Source organism: Lepidochelys kempii, chromosome 2 (assembly GCF_965140265.1).
Source record: "Lepidochelys kempii isolate rLepKem1 chromosome 2, rLepKem1.hap2, whole genome shotgun sequence".
In the NCBI taxonomy this organism is placed as follows: Eukaryota; Metazoa; Chordata; order Testudines; family Cheloniidae; genus Lepidochelys; species Lepidochelys kempii.
Window position 1 is genome coordinate 141940228 of NC_133257.1, and position 22076 is coordinate 141962303.

Consider the following 22076-nt stretch of genomic DNA (forward strand, 5'->3'; position numbering starts at 1 on the left):
TAACATTTATTTAAATATTTGTGGGTGTTTTCTACATTTTCAAATATATTGATTTCAATTACAACACAGAATACAAAGTGTACACTGCTCACTTTATATTTATTTTTATTACAAATATTTGCATTGTAAAAAGAAAATAAATAGTATTTTTCAGTTCACCTAATACAAGTACTGCAGTGCAATCGCTTTATCATGAAAGTTGAACTTTAAAATGTAGAATTATGTACAAAAAATAACTGCATTCAAAAATAAAACAATGTAAAACTTTAGAGCCTACAAGCCCACTCAGTCCTATTTCTTGTTCAGCCAATCGCTCAGACAAACAAGTTTGTTTACATTTGCAGGAGATAATGCTGCCTGCTTCTTGTTTTCAATGTCACCTGAAAGTGAGAATAGGCGTTCTCATGGCCCTGTTGCAGCCGGCTCCACAAGATATTTACATGCCAGATGTCCTAAAGATTCATATGTCCCTTCATGCTTCATCCACCGTTCCAGAGGACATGCTTCCATGCTGATGACAAGTTCTGCTCAATATCGATCCAAAGCCATGCGGACCGACGCATGTTCATTTTCATTCTCTGAGTCAGATGACACCAGCAGAAGGTTTATTTTCTTATTTGGTGGTTCGGGTTCTGTAGTTTCTGCATCGGAGTGTTGCTCTTTTAAGACTTCTGAAACCATCCACCACACCTCATCCCTCTCAGATTTTGGAGGCATTCATATTCTGAAACCTTGGGTTGAGTGCTGTAGCTATCTTTAGAAATCTCACATTGATACCTGCTTTGCGTTTTATCAAATCTGCAGCAAAAGTGTTCTTAAAATGAACGTGTGCTGAGTCATCTGAGACTACTATAACATGAAATATATTGCAGAATGTGAGTAAAACAGAGCCGGAGACATACAATTCTCCCCCCAAGGAGTTTGGTCACAAAGTTAATTAATGCTTTTTTTTAACGAGGGTCATCAGCATAGACGCATGTCCTCTAGAATGGTGGCGGAAGCATGAAAGGGCATACGAATGGTTAGCATTTCTTGCACATAAATACCTTGCAATGCCGGCTACAAAAGTCCCATGTGAACACCTGTTCTCATTTTCTGGTGATGTAAATAAGAAGTGGGCAGCATTATCTCCTGTAAATGTAAACAAACTTGTTTGTCTTAGCGATTGGCTGAACAAGAAGTAGGACTGAGTGGACTTGTAGGCTCTACAGTTTTGCATTGATTTGTTTTTGAGTGCAGTTATGTAACCAAAAATATCCACATTTGTAAGTTGCATTTTCATGATAGATTGCACTACAGTACTTGTATCAGGTGAACTGAAAAAATAACTATTTGTTTTGTTTATAACTTTTATAGTGCAAATATTAGTAATCAAAAATAATAATATAAAGTTAGCAGTGTATACTTTGTATTCTGTGTTGTAATTGAAATCAATATATTTGAAAATGTAGAAAAACATTCAAAAATATTTAATAAATTTCAATTGGTAGTCTATTGATTAACAGTGTGACTTAAAACTGCAATTAAAGATTAATTTTTTTAATCGTGATTAATTTTTTTGACTTAATCACATGAGTTAACTGTGATTAATTGACAGCCTTACTTTATTTCATTCTATTTCTTTGTCTCTCTCACTTTTATCTTCTGAACATTTTCTTATTTTCTTCCTTTCTCTCTTCACTGTGTTCCACTTTGACTTCCCAACTTCTCCCTGCTTTCAGTTCTCCCTTCCTTGACTTCACAACAATCTATCTTCCTTGTCTCTTACATTAATCCCTCCCTCATTTCCCTCTTTTGTACTCGTGTATGTCCCCACAAACCTTTCTTTTCTTTACCTTGGTCTTCCCCCCTCATCCTTTTTACATTCCAAAATAAATCAGATCTCCACAGTACAACTTATTTAGGATGCCATGCCCCCTACTACATGGTCTATAAACAAGCCCATGCCAGAATGTGGCCTTTGCAGGACTCCTAACTCATTGTTCCTAATTCCTGCTGGACTCCAAGGACTGCCTCACTTCCAAGTTAGGTGACTGGCTGGCTCAGTAGCAGATGAAATTCAGTGTTGAAAAATTCAAGGTAATGGGGTACATTAGAAGGAATAGTCTGAACTACTCATAAAGATTGTTTGGTTCTAAATCAACTGTAACCACTCAAGAAAAAGACCTAGGCATCTTTGTGGACTGTGTGAAATTTTATGGCCTGTGTTATACCTGGGGTCAGACTAGACAATCACACTGGTCCCTTTTGGCCTTTGAATCTATGGATCTAGACAGTTCTGTGATAACCTACATGCAACAGAGATCAAGATAGCAAACAAATAGTGAAGACAGATAAAAAATGGGATAGAAAATAATACAGAAAATATAATGGCATTATATAAATCACACTTTCACCTGGAATATCCTGTGCAGCTCTGGCCAGCCTATTGCAAAAAATATGTGGCAGAAGAGTTCAGATGGATAATGAAAATGATTGGAGGCACTTGAAGATTTCCTTATGAAGAGGTTGAAAAGGGAGCAATTGTTTACTTGAGAGAAGAGATGAGGGAACATGATAAAGTCATTATACCTATCGTTTACTGGCTCTCCATTGCAAAAAGTTATTGCATGCAAAGCAAAAGATGTGTGGAACTTGCATAAAAAGTTATGTACAAGTGGAAGAATCCCATGGAACCCTTGTTCCATGCAGCAGCCTCCAAAACATTTCAATGAAGCTGGCTGAGTGCCCTCTGCTTGCTTTTATTAAAAGCTATATGCTGCCCTGGTGCAGCTTTCTCATGGAGACAAAGTCTTAGAATAGAGACTCCATTGATTCTGGAGGAACCAACTAGGGGCAGAGCTCTTCTTGACCTGCTGCTCACAAACCGGGAAGAATTAGTAGGGGAAGCAAAAGTGGATGGGAACCAGGGAGGCAGTGACCATGAGATGGTCAAGTTCAGGATCCTGACACAGGGAAGAAAGGAGAGCAGCAGAATACGGACCCTGGACTTCAGAAAAGCAGACTTTGACAACCTCAGGGAACTGATGGGCTGACATTCGCGATGTGATGGAGAGTCTGCCGAGACTCATCAGCCCTCGGATCACTACCCCTTCTTGCTTTTCCATGTGGGCATCAATGATACTGCCAAGAATGACCTTGAGCGGATCACTGCGGACTATGTGGCTCTAGGAAGGAGGATAAAGGAGTATGAGGCGCAAGTGGTGTTCTCGTCCATCCTCCCCGTGGAAGGAAAAGGCCGGGGTAGGGATCGTCGAATTGTGGAAGTCAATGAATGGCTACGCAGGTGGTGTCGGAGAGAAGTCTTTGGATTCTTCGACCATGGGATGGTGTTCCAAGAAGGAGGAGTGCTAGGCAGAGACAGGCTCCACTTAACAAAGAGAGGGAAGAGCATCTTCACGAGCAGGCTGGCTAACCTAGTGAGGAGGGCTTTAAACTAGGTTCACCGGGGGAAGGAGACCAAAGCCCTGAGGTAAGTGGGGAAGCGGGATACCAGGAGGAAGCGCGAGCAGGAGCGTGTGAGAGGGGAGGGCTCCTGCCTCATACTGAGAACGAGGAGCGATCAGCGGGTTATCTCAAGTGCCTATATACAAATGCACGAAGCCTGGGAAACAAGCAGGGAGAACTGGAGGTCCTGGCAAAGTCAGGGAATTATGATGTGATTGGAATAACAGAGACTTGGTGGGATAACTCGCATGACTGGAGTACTGTCATGGATAGGGTATAAACTGTTCAGGAAGGACAGGGAGGCCAGAAAAGGTGGGGGAGTTGCACTGTATGTAAGGGAGCAGTATGACTGCTCAGAGCTCAAGTATGAAACTGCAGAAAAACCTGAGAGTCTCTGGATTAAGTTTAGAAGCGTGAGCAACAAGGGTGATGTCGTGGTGGGAGTCTGCTATAGACCACCGGACCAGGGGGATGAGGTGGATGAGGCTTTCTTCCGGCAACTCACAGAAGCTACTAGATCGCACGCCCTGGTTCTCATGGGCGACTTCAATCATCCTGAAATCTGCTGGGAGAGCAATACAGTGGTGCACAGACAATCCAGGAAGTTTTTGGAAAGTGTAGGGGACAATTTCCTGGTGCAAGTGCTGGAGGAACCAACTAGGGGCGGAGCTCTTCTTGACCTGCTGCTCACAAACCGGGAAGAATTAGTAGGGGAAGCAAAAGCGGATGGGAACCTGGGAGGCAGTGACCATGAGATGGTCGAGTTCAGGATCCTGACACAAGGAAGAAAGGAAAGCAGCAGAATACGGATCCTGGACTTCAGAAAAGCAGACTTTGACTCCCTCAGGGAGCTGATGGGCAAGATCCCCTGGGAGAATAACATGAGGGGGAAAGGAGTCCAGGAGAGCTGGCTGTATTTTAAAGAATCCTTATTGAGGTTACAGGGACAAACCATCCCGATGTGTAGAAAGAATAGTAAATATGGCAGGCGACCAGCTTGGCTTAATAGTGAAATCCTTGCTGATCTTAAACACAAAAAAGAGGCTCACAAGAAGTGGAAGATTGGACAAATGACCAGGGATGAGTATATAAATATTGCTCGGGCATGTAGGAATGAAATCAGGAAGGCTAAATCACACCTGGAGTTGCAGCTAGTGAGGGATGTTAAGAGTAACAAGAAGGGTTTCTTCAGGTATGTTGGCAATAAGAAGAAAGCCAAAGAAAGTGTGGGCCCCTTACTGAATGAGGGAGGCAACGTAGTGACAGAGGATGTAGAAAAAGCTAATGTACTCAATGCTTTTTTTGCCTCTGTCTTCATGAACAAGGTCAGCTCCCAGACTACTGCACTGGGCAGCACAGCATGGGGAGGAGGTGGCCAGCCCTCTGTGAAGGAAGAAGTGGTTCGGAACTATTTAGAAAAACTGGACGTGCACAAGTCCATGGGGCCGGATGCGTTGCATCCGAGAGTGCTAAAGGAATTGGCGGATGTGATTGCAGAGCCATTGGCCATTATCTCTGAAAACTCATGGCGATCGGGAGAAGTCCCGGAAGACTGGAAAAAGGCTAATGTAGTGCCAATCTTTAAAAAAGGGAAGAAGGAGGATCCTGGGAATTACAGGCCGGTCAGCCTCACCTCAGTACCCGGAAAAATCATGGAGCATGTCCTCAAGGAATCAATTCTGAAGCACTGAGAGGAGAGGAAAGTGATCAGGAACAGTCAGCATGGATTCACCAAGGGAAAGTCATGCCTGACTAATTTGCCTTCTATGATGAGATAACTGGTTCTGTGGATGAAGGGAAAGCAGTGGATGTGTTATTCCTCGACTTTAGCAAAGCTTTTGACACCATCTCCCACAGTATTCTTGTCAAGAAAGAAATATGGGCTGGATGGATGCACTACAAGGTGGGTAGAAAGTTGGCTAGATTGTCGGGCTCAACGGGAAGTGATCAATGGCTCCATGTCTAGTTGGCAGCTGGTATCTAGCGGAGTGCCCCGAGGGTCGGTCCTGGGGCCAGTTTTATTCAATATCTTCATTAATGATCTGGAGGATGGTGTGGATTGCACCCTCAGCAAGTTTGCGGATGACACTAAACTGGGAGAAGAGGTAGATAAGCTGGAGGGTAGGGATAGGATACAGAGGGCCCTAGACAAATTAGAGGATTGGGCCAAAAGAAATCTGATGAGGTTCAACAAGGACAAGGGCAGAGTCCTGCACTTAGGACGGAAGAATCCCATGCACCGCTACAGACTAGGGACCGAATGGCTAGGCAGCAGTTCTGCAGAAAAGGACCTAGGGGTTACAGTGGATGAGAAGCTGGATATGAGTCAACAGTGTGCCCTTGTTGTCAAGAAGGCCAATGGCATTTTGGGATGTATAAGTAGGGGCATTGCCAGCAGATCGAGGGACGTGATCGTTCCCCTCTATTTGACATTGGTGAGGCCTCATCTGGAGTACTGTGTCCAGTTTTGGGCCCCACACTACAAGAAGGATGTGGAAAAATTGGAAAGAGTCCAGCGAAGGGCAACAAAAATGATTAGGGGATTGGAACACATGACTTATGAGGAGAGGCTGATGGAACTGGGATTGTTTAGTCTGCGGAAGAGAAGAATGAGGGGGGATTTGATAGCTGCTTTCAACTACCTGAAAGGGGGTTCCAAAGAGGATGGATCTAGACTGTTCTCAGTGGTAGCAGATAACAGAACGAGGACTAATGGTCTTAAGTTGCAGTGGGGGGGGGGGTTTAGGTTGGATATTAGGAAAAACTTTTTCACTAGGAGGGTGGTGAAACACTGGAATGCGTTACCTAGGGAGGTGGTAGAATCTCCTTCCTTTGAAGTTTTTAAGGTCAGGCTTGACAAAGCCCTGGCTGGGATGATTTAATTGGGGATGGGTCCTGCTTTGAGCAGGGGGTTGGACTAGATGACCTCCTGAGGTCCCTTCCAAACCTGATATTCTATGTTTCTATGATTTCAATGACTGTGTGACCCTGTGCCGCACTGACACAGGGATGCATGAGGGTTACAGGGGTCCCCTGGGTGTGGGATCTCCATATTAGTTCACCACTGAATGTCATATAAGGTCTCTACAGAAAGCCTATGTCACACAGGTCATCATAATCATTGTGAGATGTATGTAAGGAAAATATGTGAGGAGCTAGGTATGTATACTAACCATTATGTTCTCTAGGTCTGTGAGTTAGGGCAGGTCACCAAAAGGTGAGCCACATATCAAATGGAGTGCCCCAAGGGTCGGTCCTGAGGCCGGTTTTGTTCAACACCTTCATTAATGATCTGGATGATGGGATGGATTGTACCCTCAGCAAGTTCGTGATGACACTAAGATGGGGGTAGAGGTAAATATGCTGGAGGGTAGGGATAGGGTCCAGAGTGACCTAGACAAATTGGAGGATTGGGCCAAAAGAAATCTGATGAGGTTCAACAAGGACAAGTGCAGAGTTCTGCACTTAGAATGGAAGAATCCCATGCACTGCTACAGGCTGGGGACCGACTGGCTAAGCGGCAGTTCTGCAGAAAAGGACCTGGGGATTACAGTGGAGGAGAAGCTGGGTATGAGTCAACAGTGTGCCCTTGTTGCCAAGAAGGCCAATGGCATATTGGGCTGCATTAGTAGGAGCACTGCCAGCAGATCGAGGGAAGTAATTATTCACCTCTATTCGGCACTGGTGAGGCCACATCTGGAGTACTGCATCCAGTTTTGGGTCCCCCACTACAGAAAGGATGTGGACAAATTGGACAGAGTCCAGCGGAGGGCAACGAAAATTATTAGGGGGCCTTCAACTACCTGAAGAGGGGTTCCAAAGAGGTTAGAGCTAGGCTGTTCTCAGTGGTAGCAGATGACCAAACAAGAAGCAATGGTCTCAAGTTGCAGTGGGGGAGGTCTAGGTTGGATATTAGGAAAACCTATTTCACTAGGAGACGGTGAAGTACTGGACTGGGTTACCTAGGGAGGTGGTGGAATCTCCATCATTAGAGGTTTTTAAGGTCAGGCTTGACAAAGCCATGGCTGGGATGAGTTAGTTCGGGTTGGTCCTGCTTTGAGCAGGGGGTTGGACTAGATGAGCTCCGGAGGTCTCTTCCAACCCTAATCTTCTATGATTCTATGATATTCCTGTCAGGCCATATGCTTCTCTCTCTCTCTGGCCAATCATATGCAAATTGAGTATTGTATGGTTCACAATGAATACCCATTCACAATCTGAGTGAAATGCTAATCAATAGTTTGAGGGGCTTGTAGGGAAAAAAAACCAACAGAGAAAAAAAAACCCTAACAACTCCTAAACTCCTGTTTAGGAGTAAAGACAATGAACTTGTATCTGGGGAACAGATGTCTCCCCTTCATGAAGGATAACTGGGGATTCAAGTTGCCAAGGGGCTTGATTTCATGAAAGAAGGGTTTTAAGCCCATCCTGGCTGAAAAATGCTCTGAAGACTTGGGGGTCTTATTAGACAAAAGAGCATTTTGTTAGTTGAGTTTAGGCCCTAGAATGCATGTTATGATTTTGTTTTAGATGTTCCCTTTATTTCCATTAATCCTATTTGCTATTATCTGAATCTCTAGTCTTTGTTAAATAAACATCTACTTGTTTTGTCTATAAACAAATCTAAGTGCTGAGTATTAAGTAAAGCTATACTCTAAGGTGTGGTTAGTAAACATTGATGTATTGTTCATTTGGGAACAGCAGGCCTGGTAATTGTGTGATTGTCCAGTGGATATGGCTGGGCACTACAGGGGGATACTCAGAGAACTCAGGGTCCAGAGGATGCTCGGAGAACCATTGTCCCTCATGCATCGCTAGTCTGCATGAAGGACTACGGAGCCCACATGGGCTGAAAGGGGAGTGCTTGTGTTGCCTGTGGCAGGGAGAGTAGAGAGCTGACTCCTAGCAAGCAGAGAAAAGGTTCCCTCATGCTAAAGGCAGTAAGAAGCTCATGTTTTTGTTTCCACAAGACCCAGGTTTAGTCCCCACAGGAAACTCAAACAGGGGTGGCACTACATTTGGCTATGCCATATGTACCTCCTAGACCACAATCTGCTCCCAGAGCCAGGAATGGAAACCAAAAATCCTGATACTCAGCATTCAAAGGCTGTCACACAATATTAGTGTAATCCACTAGCAATGGGTATGTTGCGTCACCATGCATGGGCTGGTACACTCAGAAGATAACAGCAAGCTTTCCCCTCAGTGTCCCCACCTTTTAACAAACTTGGAAGAGGTCTGTGTTGTAAATGTGGAGAGTATGGGTTCAAATTGTATTGATGACCCATGGTAGGAGTGCAAAAAAATAGATATATATGTATATAAGAGCAGTGGCTTCTGGTTGGGAGGCCAGCTCTGAAGGCAGAGCCGCTGCCCGCTGCAGTGCAGAAGTAAGGATGGCACGGTATGGTACTGCCGCCCTTACTTCTGCGCTGCTGCCTGCAGAACTGGGCCATCAGTCAGCAGCTGCCACTCTCTGTGTGGCCACCTAGTGCTGAAGGCAGCAGCGCAGAAGTAAAGGTGGCATGGTATGGTATTGCTACCCTTACTTCTGTGCTGCTGCTGGCGGAGCACTGCCTTCAGACCTGGGCACCTGGCCAACAGCTGCCGCTCTCTGGCTGCCCAGCTCTGAAGGCAGTGCAGAAGTAAGGGTGGCAATACCATGACTCCCCTAAAATAGCCTTGCAACCCCCCTGCAACTCTTCGCCATCTGCTTTGGACTTAACTATCTTGAATAGTTTCGAATCATCTGCAAATTTGGCACCTCACTGTTTACCCTCTTTTTCAGATCACTTATGAATATGTTGAACAGTACTGGTCCCAGTACAGACCCATGGTGGACACCACTATTTGCCTCTTTCCATTCTGAAAACTGACCATTTATTCCTACCCTTTGTTTCCTATCTTTTAACCAGTTACTGATCCATGAGAGGACCTTTCCTCTTATCCCATGACCGCTTACTTTGCTTATGAGCCTTTGGTGAGGGACCTTGTCACAGACTTCCTGAAAATCTAACTACACTTTATTCACTCGATCATCTTTATCCACATACTTGTTGACCTCCTCAAAGAATCCTAGTAGATTGGTGAGGCATGATTTCCCATTACATAAACCATGTTGACTCTTCCCAACAAATCGTGTTTATCTATGTGTCTAATAATTCTGTTCTTTACTATAGGTTCAGAATGAATTTATATTGCAAAATGTATTTAAAGGTGAATGTAGATATTGTTCAAAAATTAACTTTACTGCTATGTATTTATTATTGGTATTTGGTTAATGGGAGCTCTTTCTTTTAGATAAGGTACGGTAGACTTAGAATGTGTTTGACACTGAGGGTATGTCTAACACTATAAACTTAAGTCGACCTATATTAGGTTGACTTACAGCCACCATAGTAATTACTGCAGTGGTTGATGTCTACGCTGCCCTTCTTCTGTTGGTGGGACATGTCCTCACCAGGAGTGCTTCCACTGACTTCAGAGGAGCAGAGTAGGTGGCCAAGAGCCAGAGCTCTCAGCTTCGTGCACAGCTCCCCAGCAGGAGCCCGACTGTCCCCCTCCCCCCGCCCCGCACACCTTTCCCCTGGCTTCTCAGCACCCCGCTCCCTGCCGGGAACAGGGCAGCCACAATGGGCTTCTCAGCTCTCCCCTCCCCGCTGGTAATGTGCCTCCTCCCCCCCCCCCGCCCTTCTCAGCTCTCTGTCAGGAGCATGGCAGCCAGCCAGACTCCAAGCATGGAGCTCCCAGAGGCCTATTAACGCCTAGGCCGACAAGGTCTAGGCCTAGGGCAGCAAATTTGCAGGGGCGGCAAATTTATAATAGCAGCCAGACGCTGCTTCCCCTGGCCCCGCCCCAACTCCATCCCTTCCCCGCCCCCATTCCCTGCCCCCTCCCTGCCCCTATTGGTCCCCTTCCCCAAATCCCCACCCCAGCCCCACCTCCTCCTGAGCTCGCTGCATTCCCCCCTCTTCCCCCTCCTTCGCGAAGCTGTTTCACGCACAAGCACTGGCAGGGAGTGGGGAGAAGCAGGACCTGGTGGCGCACTCAGAGGAGGAGGGGTGGAGGCGGAGGTGAGCTGGGGCAGGGGGGAGCGTGGCGGCAATTATTTAAGGGCCTAGGGGCAGCAAAATCTTTAATTCACCACTGGGAGCTCCCAGTGGGGAGCTGAGTCCCTGGGAGGGCACATGGTCTCCCAGCAGGGAGATCAGCTCGCAGCGTCTGGTCAGTTGCCCCATTCCCAACTTGGAGGATGGAGCCGAGAAGCCCAGTGCAGCTGCCCCATCCCAGGGGGGAGCAGGGAACTGGCTGGCAGTCTGGCTTGGAGCAGCAACGGGCAGTAGCCCGGCAAGAATGATAGCCAATAGATGCAAGTAACGCAGTATCTACACGGACACTGCGTTGCCCTAACTACACCGACATAAACCTCTCATGGAGGTGGGGTTATCATGTCAGTATAGTAGGGCACTGTGACGTTCTGTACCTCGGGGGAAAACCCAGCACCCCCATGTTCATCCTTATAATTTAATTGTGTGGTATCTAATGCAAAGTTTGTCATGTCGGATGTCTTCAGAAGGCTCATGATGCTCATGATGCATTGTTGTTATAGTAATGTTACAGGTTGTAATTTCATGTATATAGTTATGAGGCTGAGAATGTGTCCTCATGGCTTAAAGCAAGCCCAGGCAAAAACTCTCACAGAGCAGAGGGGCAGTTCACACCTCATCAGGGCATGTATGGGACAAATCCAGCCCAGCCACACAGGAACAAAAGACACTGGCTAGGCAACGACAAAGGATCTGTTGGACTCTTGGATGAGTCACCCCCCTTCCTTTGGTCAGTTAGGGACTGTGATGAGGTAATGCTCACCTGACTCTGAAGGGCAGGGCAAAGCCAAGAGGGAAGAAAGAACATGATAAAAGGGAGAGATGTTTGCCATGATCTTCCTCTCTCTTCCACCTCCATCTACAGCCATCACTACCAAGCGACTGAAGCAATGATCAAAGGGGAGAACCTGGCTGAAGGGCAACCAGCCAGCCTGTGGTGAGAAGCATCTAAGTTTGTAAGGGCACTGAAAGTGTTAAGATCAGGTTAGAATGCATTTTGCTTTTATTTCATTTGACCAAATCTGACTTGTTAAGCTTGGACTTATAATCACTTAAAATCTAACTTTGTAGTTAATCAATCTGTTTGTTTATTCTACCTGAAGCACTGTGTTTGATTTGAAGCACGTCAGAGACTCCCTTTGGGATAACAAGCCTGGTACATATCAATTTATTTGTTAAACTGATGGACTCATATAAGCTTGCAGCATCCAGCGGGCATAACTGGACACTGCAAGATGGAGGTTCCTAGGGTTGTGTCTGGGACCAGAGATATTGTCTAGAGTCATTCATTTGCACAATCCAAGGAGCAGCTTACATGCCAGAGGCTGTGCATGAACAGCCCAGGAGTGGGGGTTCTCACAGCAGAGTAGGGTAAGGGTGGCTCCCCAGAGTCAAGGATTGAAGTGACCTAGCAGGTCACCAGTCCCAATAACACCTGAGGAGAACGTCACAGGTGGGAGCAAGGGTGTTGTGTGTACACTGACATAATCAGGTCGATGTAAGATGTCTTATATAGACCTAAAGCAGTACTGTAGACCAGGACTGAGAGCAGTGTGGGAGAGATTTTGCCCATGTCCAGAGAGTAGAAGGCCCTGCCTGTGTAAACTGAGAAAAGGTCAGAACTTCTTTTAATAAACTTATCTTGCCAGATAGCAAATCTGATTCTCAAAAGTGTAGCATTAGTTATGTGTTCTTGGATGCCTCAGGGTGTTGGTAATAGAGCACCTGTCACTAAACTGAATCCTGCCCAGTTCAGCTGAGACTAAAAGTTATTCATGTCTGATAGAGGTTTGGTATTAGGGTTGCCAACCTCCAGGATTGGCCTGGAGTCCCCAGGAATTAAAGATAATGCATGTGATTAAATCTCTAGGAATATGTCCAACCAAAATTGGCAACCTTATTTTGTATCCTTTCTATAATTTCCAGCTTCCATATCACAAACTCACCACCATGCTTTTCACTAGATTGTAGGCTCTTTGGGAAAACGCTTACTGTGTATTTGTGCAGTGCCTCCAGTAAGACCTGCCTGCAGCAAAGGCCAAAATCATGTGTAACCCCCAAGGAGATTACATTGATTCCTGGGACTCTGTCTGTGGGCAGCTCAGGGAGAGGCACACTGTCCCTGGTAGGGAGGGGGAGCCAAGGCAGGCTCAGAGTCCGCACAGCAACCAATACGGAGTGAAAGGCCCTCCCAGGGAGAAGCCATTTTGTAGTCAGTCTGGAGCCAGCGAGGGAAAGGGAAGGACTGGCTGTGTGGGGAGCTGGTGAGTCCCAGGCCTGCATGCAGGGTTCCCCCTGAGAACTGGCCTCTAAGGACCTGACAGCAGATCCCTCAGCTGGGCTTTTCCTTCCCCACTGATGATTCCCAATTTGTAGCATTTTCTGGGAAACTTCCCAGCCAGGCTGAGTTCACCCTCCAGCTCTCTAGGGGAGACCAGTCACCACAGGGTCAGCTCTGCTCTGGCTGCTAGTCCAGAGAAGCTGCCTGCCGAGCGTGTGACTGGAGGCTGGGCTAGGAGGCTACAGTTTGGATGTTAGTGTAGTTGTATAACCTACACCTTGAGCCCTACATCCCTTTGTGGTGAGGGGAAATCCTGGGACCAACGCAGCCTGATTCCTGCATGAGGAGGATTCCTGCCAGCAGAGATCAGCCCCTCTGCAGTGACTAAGGAGCCCAGAGCCATCTTCAAACCTGAGGATCATTCATGGAGTTTGTGAGTGCACCATCTTTTAGTTAGTTAGTTAGGGAATTTATTTTGGGGAACCCCTACTCCCTGAACTGTGTCCTCAAGCCAGGGAGTAAGGGTTTGAGGATTTTATAACCTGCTGCATATTACATCTGTGGAGGAATTTACCACCTTCTCCTACTTGTGAGTCCTTTGGGCTGTACTGAACCCCGTCAGCCACATTGCTAAACCACTGCAGAGAAGAATTTTGTGGTTATAGGTCATCAAGGGCCCCAGCCAAGTACGAGTACCAACGGGGCACTATTTTTACATTTGCTACATCAAAGCACAAGTATTTGCAGTGTGGGTACCGGTGACCCAAAAATAATGTCTTACCCTGTTATGTTGTATTTGTCTCCTGTTTAATAAAATTATTGTGTTGAATATATTTTTATGTGTTTGTATTATTTCTTGGAAGTCTCCAATTATCTGGCAAGTAAGTGGGGATTATTACTCTGTAGTTAGAATTTTCCACCCAAGCTGCCCTGGTGACCCTGCCAGGAGGGAGCGAAGGGGGTGGAGGCACCGCCAAATAATTTCATAGGAAAAAAAGAAAGAAGATACACCCCTCTGAGTGGGTGGCGGGATCCAAAAGAACCCAGACCTGTCCATCAAAACCTGTAAGCAGATTGGCATTAAAGGAGGTAACCAGGTGGAGAGGGGGCACTACATGTTACTGAAAATTTGCAAGAGTCAGCAAGCAACATTAAATATGATTTAATCTTTTTAAAAATCTTCTTGAGCCAATCTCTTTATTTTTGTGGGTCTGATTCATTATTTTTAAACTACTGGGGTTGGCAACAATGGTTTTTGGCAGTTCACATCCAAGTTGTTTTTCCAGGCAGTCTGAAGGTTCAGGAAGACTGCATTGGTTTATGTTTTATTCATAATTTCAATCTTTACAACACTAGAAACAATTTTTTTTTAAAAGCACAAATTCTGGAACAGAAATCTTTGGCAAAGACAAATTCTGTAGCGGCATAGAATCACAGAACACTCTGGGGCCTTGCTAAAAGAGCTGTCACTACGTTTGCTGGCCAAAGCAAGGCATACTGTGCAATGACGTTTGACTGTAGCCTCAGGTATGAAACTACCTATTGGTCCAATGGGGAGACTACTTGGGCAATGACAGTCTGAAAACCCTTTGTGTAGCCACAACCAGATCCACATTGCAGGAACAAAAGCATTTCCGCTTAATATTTATGTGACTGTGGATCTCTCCAACAGAATTTATCCCCTAGAAAGTCCTTCCCCCGCAACTCCACCCTACTTATGTCAATGGTTGGCACCAACCCACATTTCTATGACATGCTTTTAGAGACCCTGAGTTCCCAGGCTGATGTGATCCTAACTCAAGCTGGGTGAAATTTTTTGGATAACACTTTTGTTTGACCAAAAAAATAGAGATTCAGGCAACCAAAACGTTTTGCAAATTTGTGCATCAATTCGCTAAATTACCTCAATCTTAGTTTTTAAGAAGGTTAAAAAAATCCTCAAAAATGAAACAATTTGTCATCAAATTTTTTTTCAGCATTTTTGTTTCATCAAAAAAAATTTATTTGGGATTAACTCAAAATGATTTTTTTTTTCATTTTTTTTGACCAGCAAACCAAAAAAATCAGTTATTCACACAACTCTGATCCTAACCTCTTTTTGTTTGCTGACTAATAAATACCTATGGGTTTTTGGTGTGTCTGTGCCCCTCCCCAGTGTATATCTTTATTAGCAGATACTTAGCAGTAAGCAACTAATGAGAAGGTAACTCAATAGGAGCTTAGCTAATGGTGAACAACAAATGCCTTCAAAATTCTGCCTTTAGAAAGACAGACAGATAAAGGCCAGCAAAATATGATCTGTTTCACAGAACCTTAAGCCATTCACCCCTGAAAAAGCAAAGTCAGCATAGAATAAGGCTGGTCAATGGTGCATTCTAAGGAGAGTTTCTGTGACACATTCTAAGTGTACTTATACATGGTCTCTTGTATGGAGAAAAGCAAAATATTCTGTTGATACATGCGAGAACTCTGAGGGGAAGAAAACAAGACCTCACAGGCAGGGACATGGAAAATATTTTGTCTTCACACATTCTAACATAATGAGGTAAAATATGATCATAAACATGATATCCTCAAAATGCAGTAAGAATAAAAGGAGTACTTGTGGCACCTTAGAGACTAACCAATTTATTTGAGCATGAGCTTTTGTGAGCTACAGCTCACTTCATCGGATGCATACTGTGGAAACTGCAGAAGACATTATATATACACAGAGACCATGAAACAATACCTCCTCCCACCCCACTCTCCTGCTGGTAATAGCTTATCTAAAGTGATCATCAAGTTGGGCCATTTCCAGCACAAATCCAGGTTTTCTCACTCTCCGCCCCCCCCCACTTGATGATCACTTTAGATAAGCTATTACCAGCAGCAGAGTGGGGTGGGAGGAGGTATTGTTTCATGGTCTCTGTGTATATATAATGTCTTCTGCAGTTTCCACAGTATGCATCCGATGAAGTGAGCTGTAGCTCACAAAAGCTCATGCTCAAATAAATTGGTTAGTCTCTAAGGTGCCACAAGTACTCCTTTTCTTTTTGCGAATACAGACTAACATGGCTGTTACTCTGAAACCTGTCAAAATGCAGTGTTATACCTATGAAAATAATAAATAATGTCTTAATTGCATGTGTTGCGTCTAGTGGTTTCTGCACTTGACAGAACTGCAAGGGAGATCTATGGAGTAAAAAAAGTGAAGAACTGGAGAGGAGGAAGGAATAATAGCATGTTTGTGTAACCAGGTTTTGAGGAGAGGCTCAGCTCTAAAAGGAAGTTATGGAACTATCAAGCAGATAATTAATATATTTTCTGCCATAGTTATAAATATCTCTTTTAGGACGATAATTGCCATATATATTAGAAACAAGGCCACCTTTTTTTAAAGAAAGTTGCTCTGCCCTGACCAGATCAAATGTTTAACAACTCAGTTACATAAGACTTTTTAAAATCAATTTTTCTAACCGAACAAGAGATAGACAAGGTTGTAAAGGTGTATCAAAGATTTCTACTAAAAACCTTATTAGGATATTAAAGTTTTGATGTTGTTCTAAATTCTTGAAAGTTCAGAAGCTCTAAGTTAAATTTATGAAAAAATAAATATTTGCAAGTCTGGAAATTTAGAATTAAGGATCAACAGCCCGCCATTCTCCTCTATAGTGTATATTAGCCACATGATGCAAATTGCCACCCATATAAGGCATTCTGCATGAAATCCTTGTCCCACTGAAGTCAATTAGGAGTTTTGCCATAGATTATATGGAAGACCTGAGTTTAGAAGTTTTGGTGAGTGAGGCTAAGTCCTCTGGGATCTTCAACTAGCATTGGTACATTATAATGGGTCACAGTGGATTTCTAAATGGTTATGTCTCAGGCTCAGCAGGAGGAAGAAAAAATAAGTACTATTTGGTGCTGTTTGTACTCTGCATAAAGAGGATAGTAGAACGGTGATGTGGGTGAATGTTTGGGGACTTGTGCAGGCAATGACTGCAAAACTGTTGTCTCAACTACAGTGGGAATGTGGAAAGGGAGTGGAACCATATTTGGGCTGCATCTGATAGCTATCAGGCTGGATGCTGCTGAGTCTGGCTCACAGCAGGAAGTTGAGAAAAGGCTGTACCTTTGGTAGGTGGCTCCTAGCCAGACAGCATACAGTTCATAGATTATTGGGTAGGCTATGGAGAAGTGTAAGGATGCACACTCACCACCAGTGCATCTCTTTGTATCAGTGTGTGATGTTGCAGGCATTTTCATCTCCAGATGAAAGACCAGCTGCAAGAATTGGCTAGTCCAAATCCCTTTGGGCTGGAGCACAGGGTTTTAAGCTTAATGGTAACATGGGGTGGGGAGGACTGGGGGGAGAGGAAGGACAGACTTGAGAGCCCGAGCTCAGCCCAAGCCACAGCCTCAAAGCAACATCTGCTATTTTTAGTGCGAGTCTCACTAACACAAGCCTGCGTAGCCAGGCTAGGAGACTTGCATCCAGATGCAGTGTGGAGGTCTCGGGCACATCAGCCATTCATAGGAAGCAGCCATCTGGTCTACTCCTTGGGGCTTCTTTCCCTGATGAACTCAGTCTATTTATAAGGCCCAGGTGTCAGAGTCCTCATCTGACTCTTCCTTATTCCCCCCTTCTCTGTCTGCCAAGTAACTACCTAATTACTGCCCAGGTGATGTGAATATGACTAACTGGTCCTTTAATCCTTTCTTGTTCCCCCTCACAGGAAAGTATGTGCCTCATATAGGAAATATGTGAAAAGAGTAGTGGAGGGATATAAGACTGTCTCTGGAACACGGAATTCAAGGACATGGGAAGGGAAGGGAAAGAATTAAGGTTATTTGTGGACATTAACTGAGAATTTTCAGACTTTTGTTTCTCTGTAAATTTAAACTTAACTCAGAATTGCTTTTGTTTTAAGGCCAAGATTTTGAAAAATAGGTACTCACATTTATGCTCTCAAGTGTGTATTTAAGAACTCATCTTTAAAAAAATTGGTCTGTTTTTCTTTTATAAATACAATATTCCAATGAGGATTTTAATCAAAGCAATTGATATGTTGTAACAATCATAACTGAATCTTAATAAGGTGTTTTGTTTATGATTTTTCTTGGTGTATTTAAGGAAAGTATTTTTTTAAATTATGAAAATAAAAACACACTTTAGATTGTTATCTTCTGACAGGGACTCTATCAGTATAACTATACCTATAGAGTAAAGACGTATACGCTGTTCAAAGAAACACAAGTAAGCATGGTTCTGGAATCAAATACTATTCTGGTGAAATAGTGTGGTCTCCTTGAAACTAGTTGTCAGTCACAGGTGGTTAGAAACTATGAGCACAAGTGGAGTTTATAAACTTGGCCATACCCTTCATTTTACTGGGGAGTTAAGTTTAAAAACAAGTTTTGTCCATGAGTACCTGTTTATAAATGGCACATGTGTTGATGAACTGTCTGTATAAACTCCATAGAAAGGATATTATAAGGATATCGCAATGTCTCCTGCAATATGTGCTTCAGAGCTCACCTATAGCCTCATCTTGGCCCCAGAGTCAGACCCTCTCTTTCCCTTGTGATGCTCAAAACTCCCACTCCACTAAACCTCTTCTCATGTGCAAGAGTCTCTCCCTTCCAAAACAGAGTTAATGGAGTTTACAATTCCAAAGAGTTTATATCTATAGCAGCGGTTCTCAAATTGTGGGTCAGGACCCCAAAGTGGGTCACAACTCCATTTTAATGGGGTCACCAGGGCTGGCGCCCAAGCCTGGGCCCCACCACCTGGGCTCAGACTTTGGCTTCAGCTCGGAGTGGCGGGGCTCAGGTTACAGGCCCCATGCCCAAGGATGAAGTCCTGGGGCTTTGGCTTTGGCCTCCCACCCAGAGAGGCGCAGCTCAGGTGGGCTCATGGTTCAGGCGCAGTTCAGGTGGGCTCCTGGGGTTGTGTAGTAATTTTTGTTGTCAGAAGCGGGTCACAGTGCAACAAAGTTTGACAACCCTGAATCTATAAAAGGAGTACTTGTGGCACCTTAGAGACTAACAAATTTATTTGAGCATAAGCTTTTGTGAGCTACAGCTCACTTCATTGGATATCCGATGAAGTGAGCTGTAGCTCACAAAAGCTTATGCTCAAATAAATTTGTTAGTCTCTAAGGTGCCACAAGTACTCCTTTTCTTTTTGCAAATACAGACTAACACGGCTGCTACTCTGAAACCTGAATCTATAAGCTTCCATGAGAGTTTATAATGGTCGTGGGGCGGGGGGGAACTATGTGACTAAAGACTTGTGAATTCCAAAAGACTAAAACTGCTCTGGTTTTCAATTGGGATAAATAAGTAAAAACAATTTTCAAGTCTTGAGGTCAAAGTAGGTCAAACAGTGAAAAGCCACTAATTTTATCAGAACTTGAAAATCAGTTGCCTGTAATACTCTGGCTTTCTTTCAAAATTATCCAATCTAATCTCCTAACCATGGACAATTTCAAGCTGAAAAAAATTTGGGGAGATTTTCTCTGTGTGTGCAAAAAGGAGGTGGTGAGTGTCAAATTGGGCTTTTAATTGGAACTGTCAATCTTAATTCTGGAGTCACTGCTGTGAATCTTCACTGTGCAGCTGGTCTGAGCCTATTACATATTATCTGGGAAAAATTACAAGTCCTTTGTTCTGCTTTAGTGAAAGAAATCTGTCCCACCAATGAATCAAACTAAGTGCCTGACCAATCAAAACTGTTAAAACCAGAATACATATATATGTATAAGAAATCAGAAAAAAAATACTCCTAGATGCTTAGTTTTTAGCATAGAAACTCATTAAACCTTATTTGACATTTCAGAGCTGAGAGAATGCTTATATTTTAGTATAAATAAATTGTATTGTAAAGAGAGAGAGAAAGAGGAAATTATTAACCTTGATCAATAATGAGAAATGTAAAGTATCCTGGGGCAGGGGTGGGGTAGGAGAGCAGCTGGTTTACTTCTGGCAAATAAAAAGAATTAGTAATAAAGTCATTCCTTCTACAAATCTGTTTGAACACGAAACCAATTAAAAACAAAACTGAGAAGATGAGCTTGGGAAATTACCTGGTGTTTCAAACTTTCATGGGTAAAACATTTATTTTAGAAAGGAAAGTTGACCACCATCCCTCTCCTCTTTTAATTGGAGCCCTATTTGTCAAAGGGGGATGGAAAGTTATGTCAGTCAGTATGTGTGTTAAGGTCTATGCTTTTTTCCCCTTCATTCTTGTGCATAAGGGTCTGTGCCCCTACCCCATCTAGGAATGTGGATGGATGCTTCTCCCTAAAACCCCTACAAAGCAAGTGATACTATCATGCCTTCATTTTCTACTTCCAGCATATTCAGGTGTATGTACTCTGAGTAAGCAAGCAAGTATAGGCTCACATGGGGTGGTCCATGTCTGGGTGTTACAGAAGCCGAGTAAGTTTCAGAGTGTGAGGACAGAGCATATAGAAGAGTCAGGTGTGGGGGCAGGCATGGGGGCTTGGATGTGTGATAGAAGCATGGGTACGTATGGGGAGACAGAGGATGAATTCAGGTGTGTGGTATAGCCAGGTGTGTTTAAATGGCAGAGTCGGGAGCGTGGCAGGAAAAGGATGGCTTTAGAGATATATGGAAAGTGTGTGAGCGGAGGCAAGAATGTACAAAGAATACAGGAGCCAAACTCAAAAGTATTTCAAAATTACTGGGTATCTGGGGAGTTGTTGGAAGACAGGAGAGGACAAAAGAGATTAGTGTGGTGTGTATGTTTAGGAAGCATAATGAAGGGAATTTTAGGGGTGTTGGTTGTACATGTTGGGGTTTGGAAGGCATATTTGAGGAGACAGAGTCTGGGTGTGTGTTGGGAGTGTTGCATTAGTGCTGATAGAATGGAGGCCAAAGGGGATGTACAGGATCAGATTAACGTTCAAACAGTATATGTCTACACTGGAAAGCCCCCAAATCCTGGAGTTGTGATTATGTCACAATCTCAGCTATTATTTTTTTAAAGGCTCTAGCCCTTGTGGGTGCAAAGAAAAGCTTGAGAATGTGACTTGAGTGTGAACAATGCAGTGATGTCTGCCTGAGTCTGCAGAGAGCCTGGGAAAAGAATAGCTCAGATGCTACAGAGATGAGCATGGTATAAAATCTGCATAGGGTCAGGTTGCATTCAGAGTGTGTTGGGCAGGAGACTGGGGGATAGCTGAGGAGGGGGTTAGAGAGTGTGTATAAGGTAGAAGCTGAGCAGGATGGACAGCGGGGTCTGATGCATGTGAATGTGGAGAAATTCTGGTGTGATTGTGAGTGGGTGAAGCGAGGGGGGTGAGACCTGGCAGGGAGGGGACCTGCGTGAATGGGTGGTACCCAATGGCAGTAGTATGGCAAGTCTTGGGCTGTCTGCGGGGCTGGGGACTGAGTGAGGGGCAGCAGGGTGCAGGAGAGATGTGGGCTGCAGCCCAGCCATGCTTGGCTCACCCGGTTGTTGCGATCAGTCTCCCGCACCTCCTCCTCCTCAGGCCCCTGGCGCATCAGCGCTCTCAGCACCACGGCGTTGTTGGTGCAGCAGGCTCGGAAGAGGCTCAGTGGCTCGGGGCTGCTGACGTCCGAATCCCCCAGGGACCAGCTCTCCTCCTCGTCCTCCTCGGCACCAGGTGGGTAGAAGGAATCATCCGAGGCGATGCTGCAGGTGTCGGGCAGCTCGGAGAAATCCTCGTACTCCTCATAGTCCTCCTCCTCCTCCGCCGCTGCCACCACCTGCTCCTGCTGCTCTCCCTCTGGGCCCCGCGCCTCCTTCTCCCCCCCTGCGTTGGGCCAGACCTGCTGCTGCTCCCCCTTCTGCCTCCCCGCAGGGCCATGCAACTCCCCGGCACCTGTCCTGTCCCCAGACAGCAGCACCATGATCCCTGCACCTGGGGGTTGGGAGAGGTGGTTGGGGGGACACTGACACAGCTGCTGTTCCTGCTCCCCACACAGGGAAGGGGGCACCCCAATGTACTGAGACCCCCACAGATACCCCCACCCACTGGGACCCCCACAACTCACCCACTGAAACTTCCCCAGCTACCTGTCCCCTCACCCAGTGAGACCCCTTACAGCTACTCTTCCCCCACACCCCCACCCAGTGAGACCCACACAGCTACCCCTCCCCCCACACCTCATCCACAGAGACCCCCCTCACCTACTGAGAGGCCCCCAGGGATCCACCCCCACCCCCCAATAGAGCCACTAAGCCCCACTCCCCCCCTACACAGCACACC

The 22076-nt window shown here is 45.1% G+C and overlaps 1 protein-coding gene across 1 annotated transcript in view; it reads right to left on the reverse strand.

The window, feature by feature from the left end:
* ANKRD33B (ankyrin repeat domain 33B) overlaps positions 1-21717 on the reverse strand; it is a 105427-nt gene extending 83710 nt beyond the window's left edge. Inside the window, exon 1 of the mRNA XM_073332340.1 lies at positions 21295-21717. Coding sequence (XP_073188441.1) covers positions 21295-21717 — 423 coding nt within the window. The remainder of the gene's footprint in view (positions 1-21294) is intronic.
* Positions 21718-22076: the final 359 nt, after the last annotated feature.